The sequence below is a fragment of the Falco peregrinus genome, chromosome 1 (genome assembly GCF_023634155.1).
Source record: "Falco peregrinus isolate bFalPer1 chromosome 1, bFalPer1.pri, whole genome shotgun sequence".
NCBI lineage: Eukaryota > Metazoa > Chordata > Aves > Falconiformes > Falconidae > Falco > Falco peregrinus.
The window spans coordinates 77,366,751-77,384,744 of NC_073721.1; the positions used below are offsets into that span (position 1 = coordinate 77,366,751).

At 43.3% G+C, this 17,994-nt stretch overlaps 1 protein-coding gene across 6 annotated transcripts in view; it reads left to right on the plus strand.

Moving 5' to 3' along the window:
* The first annotated feature begins 574 nt into the window (after positions 1 to 574).
* ZFYVE26 (zinc finger FYVE-type containing 26) overlaps positions 575 to 17,994 on the plus strand; it is a 52,534-nt gene continuing 35,114 nt past the window's right edge. For 3 of the 6 annotated variants that reach the window (XM_055798474.1, XM_055798502.1, XM_055798491.1), the window contains exons 1-11: positions 575 to 775; positions 1,195 to 1,406; positions 2,861 to 2,939; positions 3,715 to 3,804; positions 5,716 to 6,268; positions 7,624 to 7,754; positions 8,585 to 8,749; positions 9,715 to 9,803; positions 10,090 to 10,250; positions 14,589 to 14,792; positions 15,372 to 16,028. In XM_055798474.1, the coding sequence (XP_055654449.1) occupies positions 1,216 to 1,406; positions 2,861 to 2,939; positions 3,715 to 3,804; positions 5,716 to 6,268; positions 7,624 to 7,754; positions 8,585 to 8,749; positions 9,715 to 9,803; positions 10,090 to 10,250; positions 14,589 to 14,792; positions 15,372 to 16,028 (2,320 nt within the window). In that variant the 5' untranslated portion in view covers positions 575 to 775; positions 1,195 to 1,215. Of the gene's footprint in view, positions 776 to 1,194; positions 1,407 to 2,860; positions 2,940 to 3,714; positions 3,805 to 5,715; positions 6,269 to 7,623; positions 7,755 to 8,584; positions 8,750 to 9,714; positions 9,804 to 10,089; positions 10,251 to 13,431; positions 13,557 to 14,588; positions 14,793 to 15,371; positions 16,029 to 17,994 lie in introns of those variants that run through there. The other 3 variants (XM_055798479.1, XM_055798483.1, XM_055798510.1) reach the window with 3 other exon arrangements.

Below are 17,994 nucleotides of genomic sequence, written 5' to 3' on the forward strand. Positions count from 1 at the left end.
TAAAATGCTGTGTGTGCGAAACATACTGTATTTGTGAATGTTATACATATAAGTTACATGTTATACATATAAGTTGTTTATTTAGGTACCGTTTCTGTCCTCTCTCAAAGGGGGAAATGTATCGTAACTTATATCCCTATATAGACCTCTATATATATGGAGTGAGGTATGCATATAGGGCTATACACATACACAATGGGCAAATACACACACACTCTCATATCCGTATATACCCCAATATGTATACCTTTTTCCCTCTATGTCTGTATATAGGTGTACATAATATACGTATACATATAGCCGCCCCCGCTCTGAGAGACGCCGCAGCCCTCGACGCCGGCCGCTACCCCCGCCCCACACCCCGCGGGCCCCGCCGCCTCCCGCGCCAGTGGCACGCGGCCCAACCCGCGCCAGGAGGCGGAGCTTCGGGCAGAAGTCGACCAGAACCACGAGAGGCCCGAGCACGGGGCGGAGCTGGCGCCTGGTAGGCGGAGGCCGTGGGGCGTGCCGGTGGGCGGGGATGGGCGCGGCTAGCGGGGAGGGCGGGGCTTGCCCTGCCAGCTTTCCTGAGGCGGCGTCAGGCGCCCCAAAGAAAAATGACGGTTTATTTACATGCTGCCCCAGCTCGGCCAATGGGCGGACGCCTGCCCGCGTGCCCGCCCGGCGGCGCGGTCAGCTGAGGCGATGCCCAAGATGGCGGCGGCGAGGTGTGGCGGTAGCGGGGCGGTGCAGTAGGGCTCAGCGCCGCCGGGGCGGCTGCATCCTGCCGCGCCAGGTAACGCGGACCGCGGCAGGATGGGCCCCGCGGGCCGCCGCGCCGGGCCGGACCTTGCGGGGGAGGGCGAGGCGCCGGGCGGGTGCGCCGCAGAGCGCGCGGCCCGGGGCGAGCGGCTGCCGCCGCTCCCAGACGGCCCGACCCCCGCGGCGACGGGCGGCCCGGGGGCGGGGGTGGCGGTGCGGAGTGGCGGGGGCATGCCGCGGGCCGCGGGGCTGGGCTCGGGCCCCCGGGCGGCGCACCCGCGGCGGGGCGGTCCCGGCCCGCGTTGCGAGCCCGCGGTGCTTGTTGGCGCCGTACCCCCGCTGCCCCTGCGGGAGGCAGCCCCCCGGAGCCTGGCCCTGCCTGGCCCTGGCGCCCTGTCGGTGCCCCAGCGTGCCCTCACGGCACCCGCCTGCGCGTGTGTCACCCTGCCGCAGGTCACCTGCCCCTCCTGGAAGATGCATTCCTTTGGAAACGAAGAAGCGGTCTCTCTGGAGCGGCTCTTCGGGTTTTTCTGCGAGTGCGTACAGCATGGGGACTGGGAACTCGCGCAGGCCTGCGTGCCCCAGCTGAGCCAGTGGCACGGCGATGGCCCTGAGAAGGTAGAAGCGGTTCTTCAGGCGCTGGTAGCTTGTCCCGTGGGGGTGAGGTAAGTGAGGTACCCTTTTGCTTCAGTAGGTTGGAGTGTAAACGAGGAGGAGCGGTCAGTTTAGTGGTGGCTGTGGGAGACAGGTGGAATCTGGGAAATAGCGCTTGCTGCAGTGCTGAGGTGCCTTGGATGTGTCCAGGTGTGCTCTTACCTGAACGCAGAGGACTTACCTCTGCCCACACACTTCGCAGGCTGCCCAGCCCACGGGGTAACAAGCTGTGTTCATTTATGCAGTTGACATGGTGATTGATAGAACCTTAAAACTTTTTGGAAGCATTTCAGAGCTGGTTTTGTTGGATTTTACTGCAGGATAAGAAGGAGATGGAACATCTGAAATTACAGTTCTCTGACAATGAGCTTCAGTTAATTTAGAAATGGAACTTCCAACATCAACACTGTAGTTATTTAAAACGTTCTCTTGTTTCCAGCTCTTGAAAGACCTTCCAATTTCTAAAAATTACAACTCTAAAAAATTATAGTATTGATTTCTTATTTCTCTTGCACTGGATTTTGAAATGGTATTGGTTTTACTCAATCCTAGTTAATTTTGATTTTGGCTTTTCAGTTAGGTGCATATGAAGGGTGACTTTCTAGCACTTCAGGGAACACTGGTATTCCCCTTCTTTAAGCAGATGGTCATAGTTATTCACATCATGATTTTTGTAACCTTTTGGTAAAGGTTCTAAGCAACAAGTTGACACTGACAGCAGTTAAGAGTCAGAGGAATGTGTGCATGTGGTTAGATGAATGTTGCTAATGGCCATGTGAAACATAAGCTTTTTTGATCTTTGATAGTTGGGCTATCACATCTAAAGGCTTTAGTTAGCAGTGCTAAGAGTTTTAAAGGCCAACGCACTATCTTCTTTTTTTTCCTTTTCCTCGTCCCTTTGACAGTACTGAGTGTGTTCCATAACTGTGTAGGTTTTGGAATGTGTGTATAAGGACTGGAGCACATGAAAAGCTGATGGAGATTAGTAGCAGCGTATTACTTCACTTCTAGTTTGGACAAAGAGCTGTGCTTATGCACCGTGACCTAAAACTTAGTTTCATTTTTTTGGTTAGAACTAGACAGAACAGGAAATAGCAGTGTTTGGCATATGGTCAGATTTCAGAAAAATCTGCTGAAGTGCTCAAAGAGGGCTATACAGACTGAACTTTAGACCAGAAATAAATTTCATTGTTTTGAAGCAAAGAACTACAGCAGTAGTATTGGTATTTGGCAGATCTAAAAATAGTTATTTGCATAGCAGAAATCATTGAGTTAATGTGTAAGTAGTACCAATACTGTGGTTTCTCTGCATTCTTTTCCTTCCTGACTCTTCTTCAGCTGTTTAGTCAACTATGGTTTCATCTTACATGAAGAAATAAAAAAATCAAAATGACTCCTGGCAGTGTTTTCTCAGAGATGGGAACAACCTTGTATAATCCAGTGTATGTGCTTATTGTTTTTGTAGATGGAGGCAGAATTCTAGCCCATGGAGAACTGCATGGCTTTGGCTTCTTGTGCTGGAAAAATGGCTTGCCAGGAATCAGGTACAGAAACATCTAGCTGACTTCCAAGTGCTAAATGTCTGCCTACTTGCTTATTTAAGTTATAGGCTTTCCCATGTTTCGTTGAATTAAGTTCTCAAGGTAGCTGGAGAGATACGTTGCTTTCGCTTTTAACAAACTTGTGAAGAAACAACTGTTAATCTCCACACTGGAGAGAAAAATCAGGATTTTTTTTTGTTTAGTTAGTGGAAGTTGGCTTTTTAGCATTGAGCATCTCTGTAAATGGAAAGCGTGAGTGTATCGACTTCTGCATTTGTGTAGCACCTTTCTTACATTATAGGCTTTAGATGGTGAGGGATGTGCTCTCTGTATTGCTGTTTTCAGACAGACAAGTGCAGTATGTTTCATGAGTAAGGGAGAAACTAGCCATTTATTTTTTTTTTAATTGGTACACTGGGATGTGTGATCATGGCTTTTTTTTTTTTTTTTTTTTTTTTTTTTTAGTAATTTGTCCTTGCTACTACTTAGACTTGCATTTTTTCTTTACCTTCTGAGGAAAGATGTCTCTAGTTGATAGGAATGTAATTCCTGACAGTGACACTTGTCTCCGTTTCCAGATGTATAGGTAAATGCAATCCACTGGTGCAGGAGCAGAACCTAATTGTGGAATAGCCTTTAATTGAGAATTGGTTGTCTTCAGTGACATATTTCAGTCTGCCTCAAAATGTTTATGAAATAGATAAGATTATTTTTATAAGGTAATGTAAATAAAAGTTTTATTGGCTAATGTCTTTCCCATTCTCATGTATTGTTTCAGAAACCTGTTCCAGTTGTTCTTCAGAGAGAAACTGAATTTTTATTGTTCTTGGAAGAACTGCAGAAAGATGTCTCTGAGGAAGTCCTAAAGGTGAGCTACTTAGTGTGCCCTACTACTTGTGAGATATGCAGAATACCAACTTTATCAGGTTTTGGGATCAAAGTTAGTACTTCCTGTTAACTTGATTGCCTGAGATACTAATATGTTATTAATTTTCTAGGCAACTGTAAGTCACTGTAATTCAGACATCTTTCTAAAGTTAATCCAGTGTGCCTGCAAGTGATTTCTCTGGCTAGAGAGGAGGCTATAGGCAGGCAAAAGGAGCAAGCTTTTCTACGTGTCTTTATAACACTTTGTTCCTGACTGCACCTGCTTGCCACAGTCTTACATCTATAGACGCCTTTAGTAATCATAAAGCTAAAACCCACTGTAAACCAAACCAAGCCATAGTCAGCCAAGCACACTTTGGATGTATGTTTGTTTTCTTTTTCTTCTTCGTATGATCTTAATTTTCATCCCCTCCATGGTCCTTTGTCCCCTTCCTGCAAGTTTTCAGGTGCTGTGCTGGACCATTTTATTGGGTAATTGGTATGATGTGTGCTTTGAGGTCCAGGACCATTTTTCCATTATTAATTAATACATGCAGACTGATTTATTTAATACATGGAAATATGCAAAGATGGAGTAATATCAAAAGCAAGTATAGAACAGAAAATCAGGAGAGTTACTAACTGTTGAACTGGCCTAATTTGATGTTGGGTACAACAGAACTAGACCTGACGTGTGGAATATTCACAGGTTCTAACTCTTAGAAGACTCTGTTTGTTTGTTTGTATGCCTTTTCTTAAGAGGAAAATGAAAACTTACTATATTCAGAAGCTGTTTTCCGCTTTTAAATACAAGGGAAAGGTGTTCAGTATTTCTCTAAGGATACAGAATTAACAATTATAAGATTAAAGCAAACAAGGTAAACTTGACTGTTGATTAACAGACTTCAAGCAAATTTATTTTAATGACTAGCAAAGTCTGTATATATTACCATCTAACCTCCCAAGGTCATGAAAGATTCCACCATTGTCAACAGCATTGCAAAGAAAAAAGAGATTCAGCAACTTCCTATCTTTTCACAGTTACTATCATAGGCATGTTAGTAGGTAAGAGTTAGGTTTTGATCCAGCAAATAAAGAAAAGGATGTTGTGGCCTTTTCTTCCACTGCTAATATTCTCATTTTTGCACACACCAGCCACCTCTCCCCTCCATATTCCCTAAGTTGTCTCTTCCAGCCAAGGACAGCACTCACATAGATCCAGAAGTGCCATAAGCGCTGCTTAATTGCTGTTCAACTGGATTGTCCCTCACCTTCCCTCTCTTTCTTAGGAAAATTAATTGGGACTTTTTTGTTTGTTTGTGTTCCTCTTCCTAGTTCTGGAATTGTAGGTTTGCTTCTGTTAACAAGAAAAATTACTGTTGCTTAAGAAAGGAGTCTGGGAAATGGCTTCTGAATCTGTTGGGAGTTTTAACTGAGTCTGAAGAATTAGTGTTGGTGAGGATGATGCAGCTAGTAGACAGATGGTATGAATCTGGAATTAAAAAAAGGTATTAAAAAAAAAAAAAAAGACCGAACACGAATCATCATGCATTTACTGATGTATGAAGATAGTCGCATCAATATGTTGCTAAGAGGTAGAATACAGTAGTGCTTCAGCCATCCCATAGGAGCTTCCTGTGAACTAAGGTAACTTGCTTATGAGCACATGGCTCATACAGTGTAATTGTTTGTAACAGGAATCTATATATTTTGTAACATATTTGGGCATATCCATTCTTCTAGCAAGGATATTGGACAAAGTAGGCCATTATTAATGGTTTTCCTGGATAACAGCGATGTTTCCAAACTGATTTAGCTTCTTGTTTTCAAGTTTCTCCTACTTTAAAAAGTAATATATTTCATATTTTAGTGGCATCTGAAAGGCTTACTCTTTTTATTATTTCCCTACCAGGAACTGTTTGAAGCATTTGAGTGCAGCCAGAACAAGCACGTCACAGATAAGAAAAGAAGAGATGGTTGTTCTCACAGATTCAGTTTGGATGTTGTTTCAGCTCTCCGGAAGCTTTTGCTGCGGGCTCCACAGAGGGCAAAAGCCCTACTGGAGTTCTTCCAAGAGGAAGAAGGCACACACAGCTCCTTGCTCCAGCACTATTATTCTCTACAAAACATCTTTGTTGAATTTCTTCGTGACTCCTTGAAATCTCTGCAGAGGCTTCAGTGCAGTTCTGAGATTTCAGCAGGATTAGATCAAAGAGAATTAGTGGATACAATCTATGCTGCTCTTAGTATAGTGACTTTTGAGGTGGAGCATCAGGCCGATGAAGTACGGCACCTATTCAGGGAGCTCTTGGATGTATGCTGGGCTGAGGGAAGCCCGCTGAGAGAGGAGAAGCTACTAAGCTGTATGCTGAGGAAACAGAGCCATGGCCTGTTAAGCCTGTATAGCAGTGTTCTCATAGAAAGAACAAGAGAAAAATTTCTGGTGTCAAAATCAATACGAAAAGGTTAGTTTCACTTTTTGCTTTGGTTTCCATTTGTTTAACAAAGTCACTGAGGCGTTTAACAGGCAAGTTGTCAAGATGTCAGGCAGTGTTTGTGTGAAGGTGCCTTAACAAGCCATTGAGTCTTGTAAAAGATGATGCTAAAATGACTTAAAGCAAGGAATTGTCATAGGAACCCCAGGGCTCTCTCCTTACTATTCTGTAGTCCATGTTGTCTTCTTTTGTTGGCACTTCCTTTACCACCCTTGTTGTGCTCTATTTTAATCTGCTTAGCATTTCTCCTGCTGACAATATTTCTTGTAACTGGAAAATTGACTCTCCATTTCTATATGAAGTTTTTATTGGTACAGCTCCAGCTGGAGGTTATTTGTGCTGGAGGATGTTCCATTTCAGGCCAATGACAGTTCAACTACCTCAGTAATCCCCAAATGTTCAAGGCTCTTAATACTGGAAAAGAAAACTTCTAGAAGTCAAAGGAGATGTGGAGTGGGTTGGTATCGCAGCTGGAAAGAAGATGCAGTTTGATTACCTGCTTTCTTGCCAGAGCCCAGCGATTGTTTTTGTAATGGCTGTAACTTCACAGCTTTTGTCTATCTCCCTATGACGGTACATTTAGTTGAGGATCTTAGTTGAAGCTAAATAGCAAGTGGTGCCCATGCTTTTGGTAGGAGGGTGGCAGGTGAGCATGCGAGGAGGGAAAAGCTAGAGTGCCTACTCTCTTTTGCTCACTTCTGTACACTGAGGTGCAAGGCGGTAGGGTTTGTATCTTCCTCCCTTCACTCAGGGATTGCTGAAGGGAAGTTCAGGCTGGTGTGATGTGGCAGACTCCGGCATTTCTGGTAATAACTACAGTCAGTGCTCCCTCCTGGGGGAAGAGAAATGGAGATATGGATAGCATCACTCTCACTGGGAGTAGTTCAAATCTCGCTTTGCACAGATCTGAGAAGTTCCTGTGCTGGACAAATCTTTGCTAAGGCCCTGCAAAGCAACATAGCATCTCAGAGCACAAGTGAGAATTCACGCAACATGGGATAAGGTGCATATGACTAGAGAAAGAAAGGCTGCGTGACCCGAGCTAATGCAAACAATCTATGTGCTGAGCAGGCTTTTGCTATATTAACAACTGTCCAGATATGAAACCAGGAAACCGTCTGCCCTGCTTATTTTCTGTTAATTTCTCTGCTTGGCTTTCTGGTTATTCCAGTAACAATATCGGAGAGTCTTAACTGTTAACATCTAACAGCTGATTAATTTTTGAGGAAATGTTGAATGCTTCTCAGTTTAAATTGACAGCAGTTACGCTTCTTTCAAAGGTACCCCTCTGTACTGGAAGGTAATCTTGTTGTGATGATTTTTAGGTTCAGCTGAGCAGCTGGATACAGAGCGAACTGTGATGAGTTTGTTCTCAGACCCTGAAGAGGCTTCTGCTTGGAAGACGGCCTATTTCTACTGCTTGAGCAGCAGCAAGCACTTTCTGGAACAGATTCTGGTACGGCCATAAAATCATTAAGAGGAGAAACCCAACGGTGGCTAAAGTTAGTCCCTGTATTGAACATATCCCGGTGGTGCACAGAAGCACTTTGTATTCACATAGTGTTTACTAGGAGTCATGACTTACAGGAACAATGAGGTAGCCAGTGATAACTCCCCTACTTTCAGCTGTGTGATGAACTAAAACCATTTAATGAGATTTTTGGAAAAGTTCATGTGCATGCAGACTGAAGATTAGATCTTCAGAATTTAAGAAGTCCTGTGTCCTGCATGTAATTTTGTTGGATACACTGCTTTATTTACCCCATGATCTCAAACTACTTGCTTTGCTTTCCTGATGCTGGTAGTCTTGGCGCAGTGAGACTAGTTCGCAAGGTAAAATTTAATTTTGAAGAGCTTGAAGACGTGGTATGTGTTAAATTATTTGAATGTATTTACATAGATAAAAGAAATGGAATACAGGTAGGTGTTCACTGTTAAAGCGTGAGTTTTTAAGATTAACTGTATTTCCGCTTCTAAATAATGTGCTCATTCAAGTTTCTTACGTAATCCCTGTGACAGAGACATAATCAATAGAAAGAATGTAAAGATAATGTAGTGAGGGAGTGTGAGCTGGCTCTGTATGAAGCGTTTGAAATTATGTTTTTCTCATGACAGTTTTACTGAAGAGTAACCTGGTGGCTTGGGAAACAAATTTAGGAAGGTTCCAGGTGCAGAACTTCACTGTTTTAGTGAAGCTAATACTGAAGTGACTGCTCACATAATCTGCCAGACATTACAGGTCTCTGCATTATGGAAAGATAAATACTTCTTCCTCTTGTTTTCTAGGTGACTGCATTAACTTTACTGAAAAGAGAAGACTACTCAGGACTGAACAACTTATTGAGGAGAGAATTCAACCCCCTTAGCCGCCTCTTGGTATTGCTTGGATGGACTCATTGTCAAAGCTTGGAATCGGCAAAAGCGTTGCTATGGACTCTTCACAAAACTCGGGTAAATCAGCAGAAAGCAAGTGGCTGTGTTCCAGTCTGAGTCCAGGGCATATGATTGCCCAGGAGATTCTGAAAGTTTCTCTTGCATAATCTCTTCAGCCTGGGCTGTTAACATAAGAAAGACAGCAATGGTTGCTGATTAGTTTTGCAAAGAGCTGGGGACATTTGATGGGTGTCGTTTCATCCACTGAGTCATCCCTGGAGGGTGACTAATTCTGGTCACAACAACTTGAGTTCAGCAGCAGGGTAGCTTGGAAATTTCCCATACCCATTCTCAAAATGAAATGATAAATGATAAGAGCTGTGACTGAAAGATCCACTTATTTTGGGGGAAGTCTTCATCTCTGAAGAAGAGAGAGGGTTCTAACTCTGAGGGTGTAGTTGCAGTTCAGATCATACCTGTCTGCAGGCAAGTGGCTTGGATGACAGAGGTGGGGAGTCTGGGAGCTTTGCACTGCCGGATCGCTGGGGCAGGTCTAGGCTGGTATTGCCTTAAGGGAGTTGCCATCTAATGGTAATAGACCAAAAGTCTATTCGATAGCCTCTGCAAAGTGGAAGTCTTAGATCTGATTTTAGCAGGCAGGCATCTGTAGTAGAAAAGCCCATGGAAAAGGAGAATAACTGTCTGCTACCCAGTATATCATCTGTTCTAGTACATGGTTATTTCTAGATGTTAGTGTCTTAGACTGTTGTTAAACATAATTTGCATTTTGAAAGCTAACCTTGAAAAGGGATGTAGCCACCTTTCCATGGTCTGTGGGTGTGTTGAGTGGAGGCTGACTGATGCTCCTTCAGAACAGCTCTTCCTTGCTGGCTTTGTGATAAAACTGGCGGTTTTCTGCACTTGAAAGTTACCATCTGGATAAAGAAGTCTTATGAACATCCCATATGTGACACAGGCTTGGTTCTGCTGCCTGAGTAGAAGATTTGTTGTAAAGGATTTCTTTTATTTGTCTTCCCATTTAGGATCTGTGCAATGATTCAGTACTAAAAGATTTCTGTGATGGGCTGTGGGCTCAAGTGGAAGTTCTTGAATGGTGCATACAGCAAAACAGGTAAAATGGTCAGAAGGACTTTTTCCAAACTGTCTTGCCAAATCTATTAGTCAGTTTATGTATGCAAATAGAAATGGTGTTCTTTTCTGTGAATCTTGGCAAATCATCTCCTAGTGACTGTATATCACAAGCTCTTGAAATTGCTTCGTAGGCATTAGTTAAACTATTTGGGTTTCTTTTTAACTGCAGTAGTTTAGTTGACTCAGAATTAGTGGGAGATATGTGTTTAAACATTGCTAAGAGACCTGAATCTGTTTGTCACCTTTTTGTTTGTTCTCTTTTGCAGTATTACTATCCCAAGGAAGGTTCTTTTGCAACACTTGCACAGTCTAGATTGCCACACTGCAGTGTACTCTCTTCATCATCTCACTAATCTTCTGGCACTGAACGAAGACGATGTTACTGAGCTTCTTCAGAAAGTTCCTGCTAGAGACCAGCAGATGCAGGGTAAATGTGTAGGGGTCGTGAGAACACAGAAAAAACCCAATACGTCAAGTATGTGTTGCTCAGTATTTCTGCCAGGAAGAATCTGGAGTTTTTTACCTTCTTCTAAAATAAGAAAGATACTGCTTATCAGCGATTCTGCAGAAGGAAACTAGAGCGTGTGTGGCAATTATTTTAGAATCCTTTTGGGGAGTAAATTGTCTCCCAAGAAGGAGTTGTGAGATCTCTCTGATCTCACAAGGACAGATCTGTGAAAGAGTTTTCAAAATGGTAATAAGACTTAGCACACGCTCAATATGTGCTAGTCATTGTAACATATACTGTTTAATATCCTTAGCTTGAGAAGTAAGTGTATGTTTTGATTTTCAGCCATATGTGTGCTTGAATTTAAAAATGAAAGGGCAAAGCCAGATAGAATTAACAAAATATCATACTATAACGGCTTCATTTTTGAAAAATCCGAAATGGGAATTTTGGTGATTTTTTTTTTCTTACCAAATCTACTTTAATATTAAAATCAGTAGGGCTTACCTACGGGCTGCGGCTACATCCCTCTTGCTTCACTTCTCATCTTCCCGTGTTCCAGTTTGGTGCCTAAAATAGCTGAGATTACTAAATACATGAATTCACTTAGAAGTGACTCTCCTTGTACACTCTTGAATTGAGGCCTATGTCCAGGTTCAACTGTTGCTATTTGAGTGCTTTATCCTGATAGAGCCTCTTAATAATGATACAGAAGCTCAGTCTTCCTGTGTGTACTTGAACCTGAGAAGCTGCAATTTTTTGTGCTTTATTCCTTCTATGGATGGAAATTTGTGCATATGTAATATCAACCTGACTTACACGGAGTGCTCTCAGTGATGGATCTTGCACAAATTTTCCAGGTTGCCTAATGGGAAGCAGTTTTCTCTTCCAGTATCACATTGTTAAGGTGTTGGTTTCTAGTCCTATTTTTACAGGTTTTGTTGTTAAAATTATCAGTACAGTTGTTCTGAATAGTCTTCAAAGATGTAATGATTTAAGACTCTCTCTTATATATCCTTTTACAAGGGCACATAGTGATAGGACAAGGGGTAATGGCTTTAAGCTGAAAGAGGGTAGATGTAGATTATATTAGGAAGAAATTCTTTACTGTGAGAGTGGTAAGGCTCTGGAATAGGTTGCCCAGAGAAGTTGTGGATGGCTGTGGTGGGTTGACCTTGGCTAGACACCACGTGCCCACCAAGCTGCTCTGTCACTCCTTTCTGCAGCAGAATGGGGTAGGGGAAGAAAATAAGATGGAAAAAAACCCCTTGTGGGTCAAGATAAAGGCAGTTTAATGAAGCAATAGCAGAAGTCACACATGCAGATGTGAAAGAAAACAAAAGATGTTATGCTCTGCTTCCTATCAGCAGGTGATGTTCTGCCACTGCCTACTGAAGCCCTGCTTCCTGGGAATAGTGGTTGCGCCCAAAGACAAGTGTCATAAATAACAAATGCCCTCACCTTCCTCCCTCTTTCTTCTAGCTTTTATATCTGAGCAGACATTGTATGGCATGGAATATCCCATTGACCACTTTGGGTCAGCTGTCCTGGCTCTGTCCCAAGATCTTGCCCACCCCCAGCTTACTGCAGGTGGCGGGGTGGGTGGGAAGCAGGGGGAGGTTATAGAGACAGCTTGGGTGCTGTGTGAGCACTGCTCGGTGGTAGCCAAAACACTGGTGTGCTATCACCACTTTTCTAGCTGCCAATATGAGTGCAGCACTGAGGGCTGCTGTGGGGCTCAGCCAGACCCAGTACAATGCCCCATCCCTGGAAATGTTGGAGGCCAGGTTGGATGGAGCTTTGCCCCACCTGGTCTAGTGGAAGGTGGAATGCGTTGGAACTAGATGATCTTTAAGGTCCCTTCCAACCCATTCTGTGGTCTCTGGTTTCACTTCCTGAAATTGTTTTGTTGTTGCTGAAGTTTTTTCAATCAGTTCTTACATTTTAATTCTTTTCTATTTAAATTTTTTCAAACCCAGGAAGAGGCAGTTCCATTGTGTCTTCTGGTTGCTGCATGACTGCAGCAAAAGAACTCTAGCTGTGGTTTCTCTTCTTTTTTCAGATCACCTTAGTTTATGGAACTAGTTAATGGAAGACAAGTCCTCCCTCTCTTTTCAGCCCAGTGATTAATGTAAAGTTCAGATAACTTTATATACAGTTTAATAGAATCTCTTTTAAAATAATGTATTTTGAAATTTAAAGGGAGGAGTCATGAAGTTTTGATTTGTCTGGTAGTGTTAACAGGCCTTTTTGTCCCCTCATCCCACATACTTCCCCTTCTTTCTGACACATCCACCAGCTGCAGTAGTGAAACTGAAGTAGTGCTACTGGTTGACAGTTATGTTCAGGCAATCTTCAGATCAGTGTGTAACACTAGCTTTGATCAGTCACACTAACAAAAGAAATTATGAGCAGATATTTCCTCATGAGTTACATAATTCAAGAATAAGGTGTTAATATTTCTGGCATAGGAAAAACAAGTGCTTATCGTTCAAGGGTAGTTCTTCAGTATTGGTACAAGGAAAATCTTTGGTTTAGAAGAGGGTACTGACACAAACTCACTGCATCCAGGTCTTTTCACATAGGAGGCAAAATTGTATTAAACTTGCATTTGATTACCAGTGTGTATCTTGTGGTGTCTCCAGCTAGCGATTTTGCTTTTTCAGAGGACTGAAATATTTATCAGATCTCTGGCTTCACCTCCCTGAAGTCCTCTTAAGATAGTGGTATTGAGAACTTTGAGTGCTACGTATTAGTGTACAGCTGCTGGTGAATTATAGCATTTCTGTGGCCATGTGGATTCTGCAAAGGATTCTTACTTGGATGTTTCCTCATTATAGCTTCCACCATTGCAGCTGTTTAGAATTGCAATGATAAGGAGTAATTGGGTTCAAACTGTGCTCTCAGGGCTTTTGTCTTGGCTGGTCTGTAGTTTGAAGAAGAGTTCAGGCTGCTGTTTTTCTTTGAAATCATTGAATTGTTTATATGGGAAAAGACCTTTAAGATCATCAAGTCCAACCCTTACCCTAGCACTGCCAAGTCCACCACTAAACCATGTCACTAAGCATTACATGTCTTTTAAATGCTTCCAGGGATGGTGAATCAACCACTTCCCTAGGCAGCCTGTTCCAATGCTTGACAAACCTTTTGGTGAAGAAATTTTTCCCAATACCCAATCTAAACCTCCCCTGCCACAACCTGAGGTCGTTTCCTCTTGTCCTATCACTTGTTACTTGGGAGAAGAGTTCAAGACTTGTGGAGGACAGTGCTGAAACACCGTTCTAGGTAATGCTATTCAGTCCCAGAGTTTGAATGGGGACATTATCAGTACATCAGACCAGTGCTTTGTTAAAAAAACTTGGCTAATGCTTCCCCTGTGTGACGACAGGCAGAGGGACAATCTACCCCTTGTATAAGTATATAGGATAGTGGATTCAAGCACTAATGTGACATTGTCTGGGGTTTTGGTTTTTTGTTGGTGCGGGGTGGGGTGGGTGGATTTGTAACCTTTGTACATTAGTTGGATAATTCATCTAAACCTAACACAACAGAATATGTGACTATATTATGTTTTGGGTGAAGGGGATGATAATGCGACTTTTACATAATTTGCAGCTCTGATCTGTTGTACTAAGAAGGGATCATGTCACTGGCATGTGACACCTTCTTCTCTCAAAAAAAAAAAAAAAACAACAAAACCCCAAAAAGGGGAAGGAGCAGGTGTAGTGCTTCTGCAAGTTGCCTTTATCATAAATGTATAAAAGGAAACTGTGGGACTGTAATCAATTGCAGATTATATATGATCTATATGGCCAGCCATGGTGGATAGAATCAACTGTGGTATGTATTAATGTAAATCTGTAGAGGTGGTGGTATTCTATTCTCACTATGGTCGTAGCCAGGCTACACTATCTCCCTACTTATCTACCGTGTGATAGAACACAAAATTCTAAGATGCTGGAACAAGGCAGAGTCTGTCCCTGTGTTGTCAATGCAGCAATGTAGCTTAACCACATATCTCTAATGAGACTTGTCATGAGCAGTTTTCAATCGTTCTGTGCTGTAGCCAGGTCCTGTAACACAGTTTCACAGGAAATGTCCTTTTCAGAAGGGGATCCAGACTGGAATTTTCTGTGGTGGATTTTGTTTGTTGGGTTTTTTCAAATGTTGTGAAATAACAGCGAGATAGAGTAAAGCTGGAATGGAGGCAACACTGGGGAAGAAAGTGTGGATAAATATAGTTGGGTGGTAACTGCAGGAGAAAATTGTTTTCCTGTCTATCTCCTACTCCTTCACCACTCTTATTTTCCTCCACAGCAGCAACACTCCCTAACACCCTGAGTCAGCAACGCAATCTGGCACTCTTTCGAGCATTTTGCGCTATGAAGTATGCTATCTATGCTCTCTGTGTAAATTCACATAAGCATTCCAAGTGCAAAGATTGTGTGCACAACCACCTTGGTGATATTCCTGAAGATGCAACTTTTGGAGAACCAGCAGGTGATTGGCTTCCTTTCTCAGGTTCAGTAGCGTGTACTTCTACATTTGCAGGGCTCTGAATTATTGCTTAATATGGGGATAATATTGCACCATGTGTACAAATGATGTTGTTAGTCAATGGGTTATGAGTGCTCTGCAAACAAGTATAATAGCATTTCTTTACGGTGGTGTTACTTTTAGTAGTAATAGATATGAATAAGCTACCTGCCTTGTTCTAAAACATTTAAGGTAATTGTATTAAGAATATAGTGCAAAAAGAAGGTGATATTAGATACCTGTGGATGGAAGTGGCAGGGATACTTTTGTAAGAGCTTGTGATTCCCCAGAGCTAAAACCGATTTAATAGCTAAAATAGGTGTAATCTGAGTTTGCACGTCATTGCACAAGGTGATAATTGGCATTACTGAGAGGCAGGAGGCACGCTACCTTTTTAAATGGAAAATGCTGGACATAGATTTACTTGATTTGTGGAGAAATGATTGGCGCTGAGCCACTGGGACAGTTCCCTCTTCTAGGATTTTCTTAAAAGGGCAAAGGCTGGAGGAGGGAGCTCCTGGAAAACATTGTAAATGTTCTTTATTTTTGTTCTTAATTATACAGATTGCTCTTCAGTATTTCCTCAGTACCTTGTGAAGTGTCAGCAGTTCTTAAGGAGCATTCCTATTCCTTTGCGCCTGGAGGTTTTGGAGAACATCTTCTCCTTGCTTTTTGTTTCCTACAGTGACCTCCATACTGAGACTCTTCTACCTGAGGACTATGCAGAGGATGATGACCTTGACAAAAAGAGTACTACTGTGAGTGTGGAAGGCAGTGCTAGTCGGCATTCTTCCACCTCAGAAAGTCCACAGCACCTAATAGAGGCTGAAAAGAAATTTGAGAGGCATCTGTTAACTGCTCAGACAGTTCACACAGATACCCAAGATCTTTATGACTCAGTATTAGATGACAAAAGCTGTGATGAAACTTCTAGGCTCAACTACCTGGATCTGAAACACTTCACCAGTGGTGTTACTGGATTTATAGCAGATGACGTGGCCATGGATGCCTTCCTCACGTTGCTTCTCAACCATCTGGAAGAAATTCAGAGTTCTCTCCCGTGGGACTCCCGTAGTGTGCCTCATGAAGAGCTGGAGCTTGTTGAGTGCTTGAATCTTTCTGCAAGCAGAGATGCCTTTGGAAGTCGTGTGTTACAGTTTTCCAAATACCTTTCCGAAGCTCACTGGCGATACAAGGTGGTGATGAGTAACAGAAATGCAGGTAGGCTTTGTATTTGACACTTTCTGATAAATCAACGTTGTTCTGTTACAGCTGTCCAGGCAATAGTCTCGAGATTAAATTCCCTGAGCATATTACTGAGGGAGCACATTTTGACAGATATTAAGAGAGTGACCTAGTTGGAGATCACCTGGTTCTTGCACAGTTCTCCAATAGGAGTTGTCTCTATTCTAATCAGAAAGTTTGGGGTTTCTTGGTTGGTTTTCTTTTCCCCTCCCCTTTGTGGGCACAGTTTCAGTTTCCCTGTGTTTCTTCTGCCCCTTCATCACAAGTTATGTTGGCAGCGCAGTGATATGAAGGGACATGGTGGTGTGTGATCCAGTGCAAGCCAGATAAACTCATCACATTCATGGATAGTGTTGGTTTAGCCTGGTCTGGAAACCCGTTAGGAACATGTATCAGAGGAACTTGGATTATTTTGGAGTGCAGGTCACTCCTCAGGAGTAGCTAGAACACCACTTGGGAACCTGCTCCCACCCTTCTCCTTATCTTGTAACTTGTTAGCGCTGCTACTATCAGTTTTCTGCTTGTATTGTAGTGTGGCTTGCTGTGTATCTCGGTCCATGCCAAGTCCACGTCCCAAGGAAGTCTGGGCAGTATGGACCTTAAATGTTCCAAGCTTCCAAACTTCTCAGGTCTCCCTCTATAAAGGAGGGAATGTGATGGGGCTTATGTTTGAGTAGGCAGCCCTCAGTGTTTCTGTTGGACAGGCAGCAGCTTTCTGTGGGATTCTGTACTGTTGTGTCCTGGCTTGTGACAAATAATGACAGCTATTTGGGAACATCTTCCAGAGAAAAGTGGCTGGCTTTTCTTGACACTGCATGTCTCAGGTTTTCTGTCTCAAGAGCTGGCACCCCCCTTACTTGCTCATTTCCAGAATTGTTGACTGAGTCAGTGTTCATACTACCCTGCATTACCAAGCTGTTTCAGCAAAACCTTAATGACAAACCAAACTCTCCCTTTTACTATTTTAATTCTTTTCACCTTGTTTCTAACTGCTTATATATTTGGACTATACCTATCTTTCTGTATAGTTAGAATCATAGGATTCATTTAGATGGGAAAGAACGCTTAATACTGATCAGGAGTGTGTAGAAAGTGTAGCATATTCCAAGCAATGTAGATTCGTAGAATGGTTTGGGTTGCAAGGGACCTTAAAGATCATCTAGTTCTAACCCCTGACTAGACCAGGTTGCTCACAGACCCATCCAACCTGGCCTTGAACACTTCAGGGATGGGGCATCCACAGCTTCTCTGGGCAACCTGTGACAGTGCCTCCCCACCCTCATAGTGAAGAATTTCTTCCTCATTTCTAATCTAAATTTACTCTTTCAGCTTAAAGCCATTACCCTTTGTCCTATCACTACATGCCCTTGTGAAAAGTCCCTCCCCAGCTTTCTTGTAGGCCCTCTTTAGGTACTGAAGGGCTGCTTAGGAGGTCTCCCCAAAGCCTTGTCTTCTCCAGGCTGAACAACCCCAACTCTCTCAGCCTGTCTTCACAGCAGAGGTGCTCCAGCCCTCTGATCATCTGCATGGCCCTCCTCTGGACTCGTTCCAGCAGGTCCTTCTTATGTTGGGGGCCCCAGAGCTGAATGCAGTACTCCAGGTGGGGTCTCACGAGAGCAGAGTGGGAGAATCACCTCCCTCGACCTGCTGGTCACGCTTCTTTTGATGCAGCCCAGGGTACGGTTGGCTTTCTGGGCTCCAAGTGCACATTTGCCAAGCCATGTTGACCTTTTCGTCCACCAACATCCCCAAGTCTTTCTCATCAGGGCTGCTCTCAACCCATTCTCTGCCCAGCCTGTATTTGTGCTTGGGATTGCCCTGACCCACATGCAGGACCTTGCACTTGGACTCGTTGAACTTAATGGAGTCCATACAGGTCCACCTCTCAAGCCTGCCCAGGTCCCTCTGGATAGATAGCATCCCTTCTTTCCAGCAGGTCATC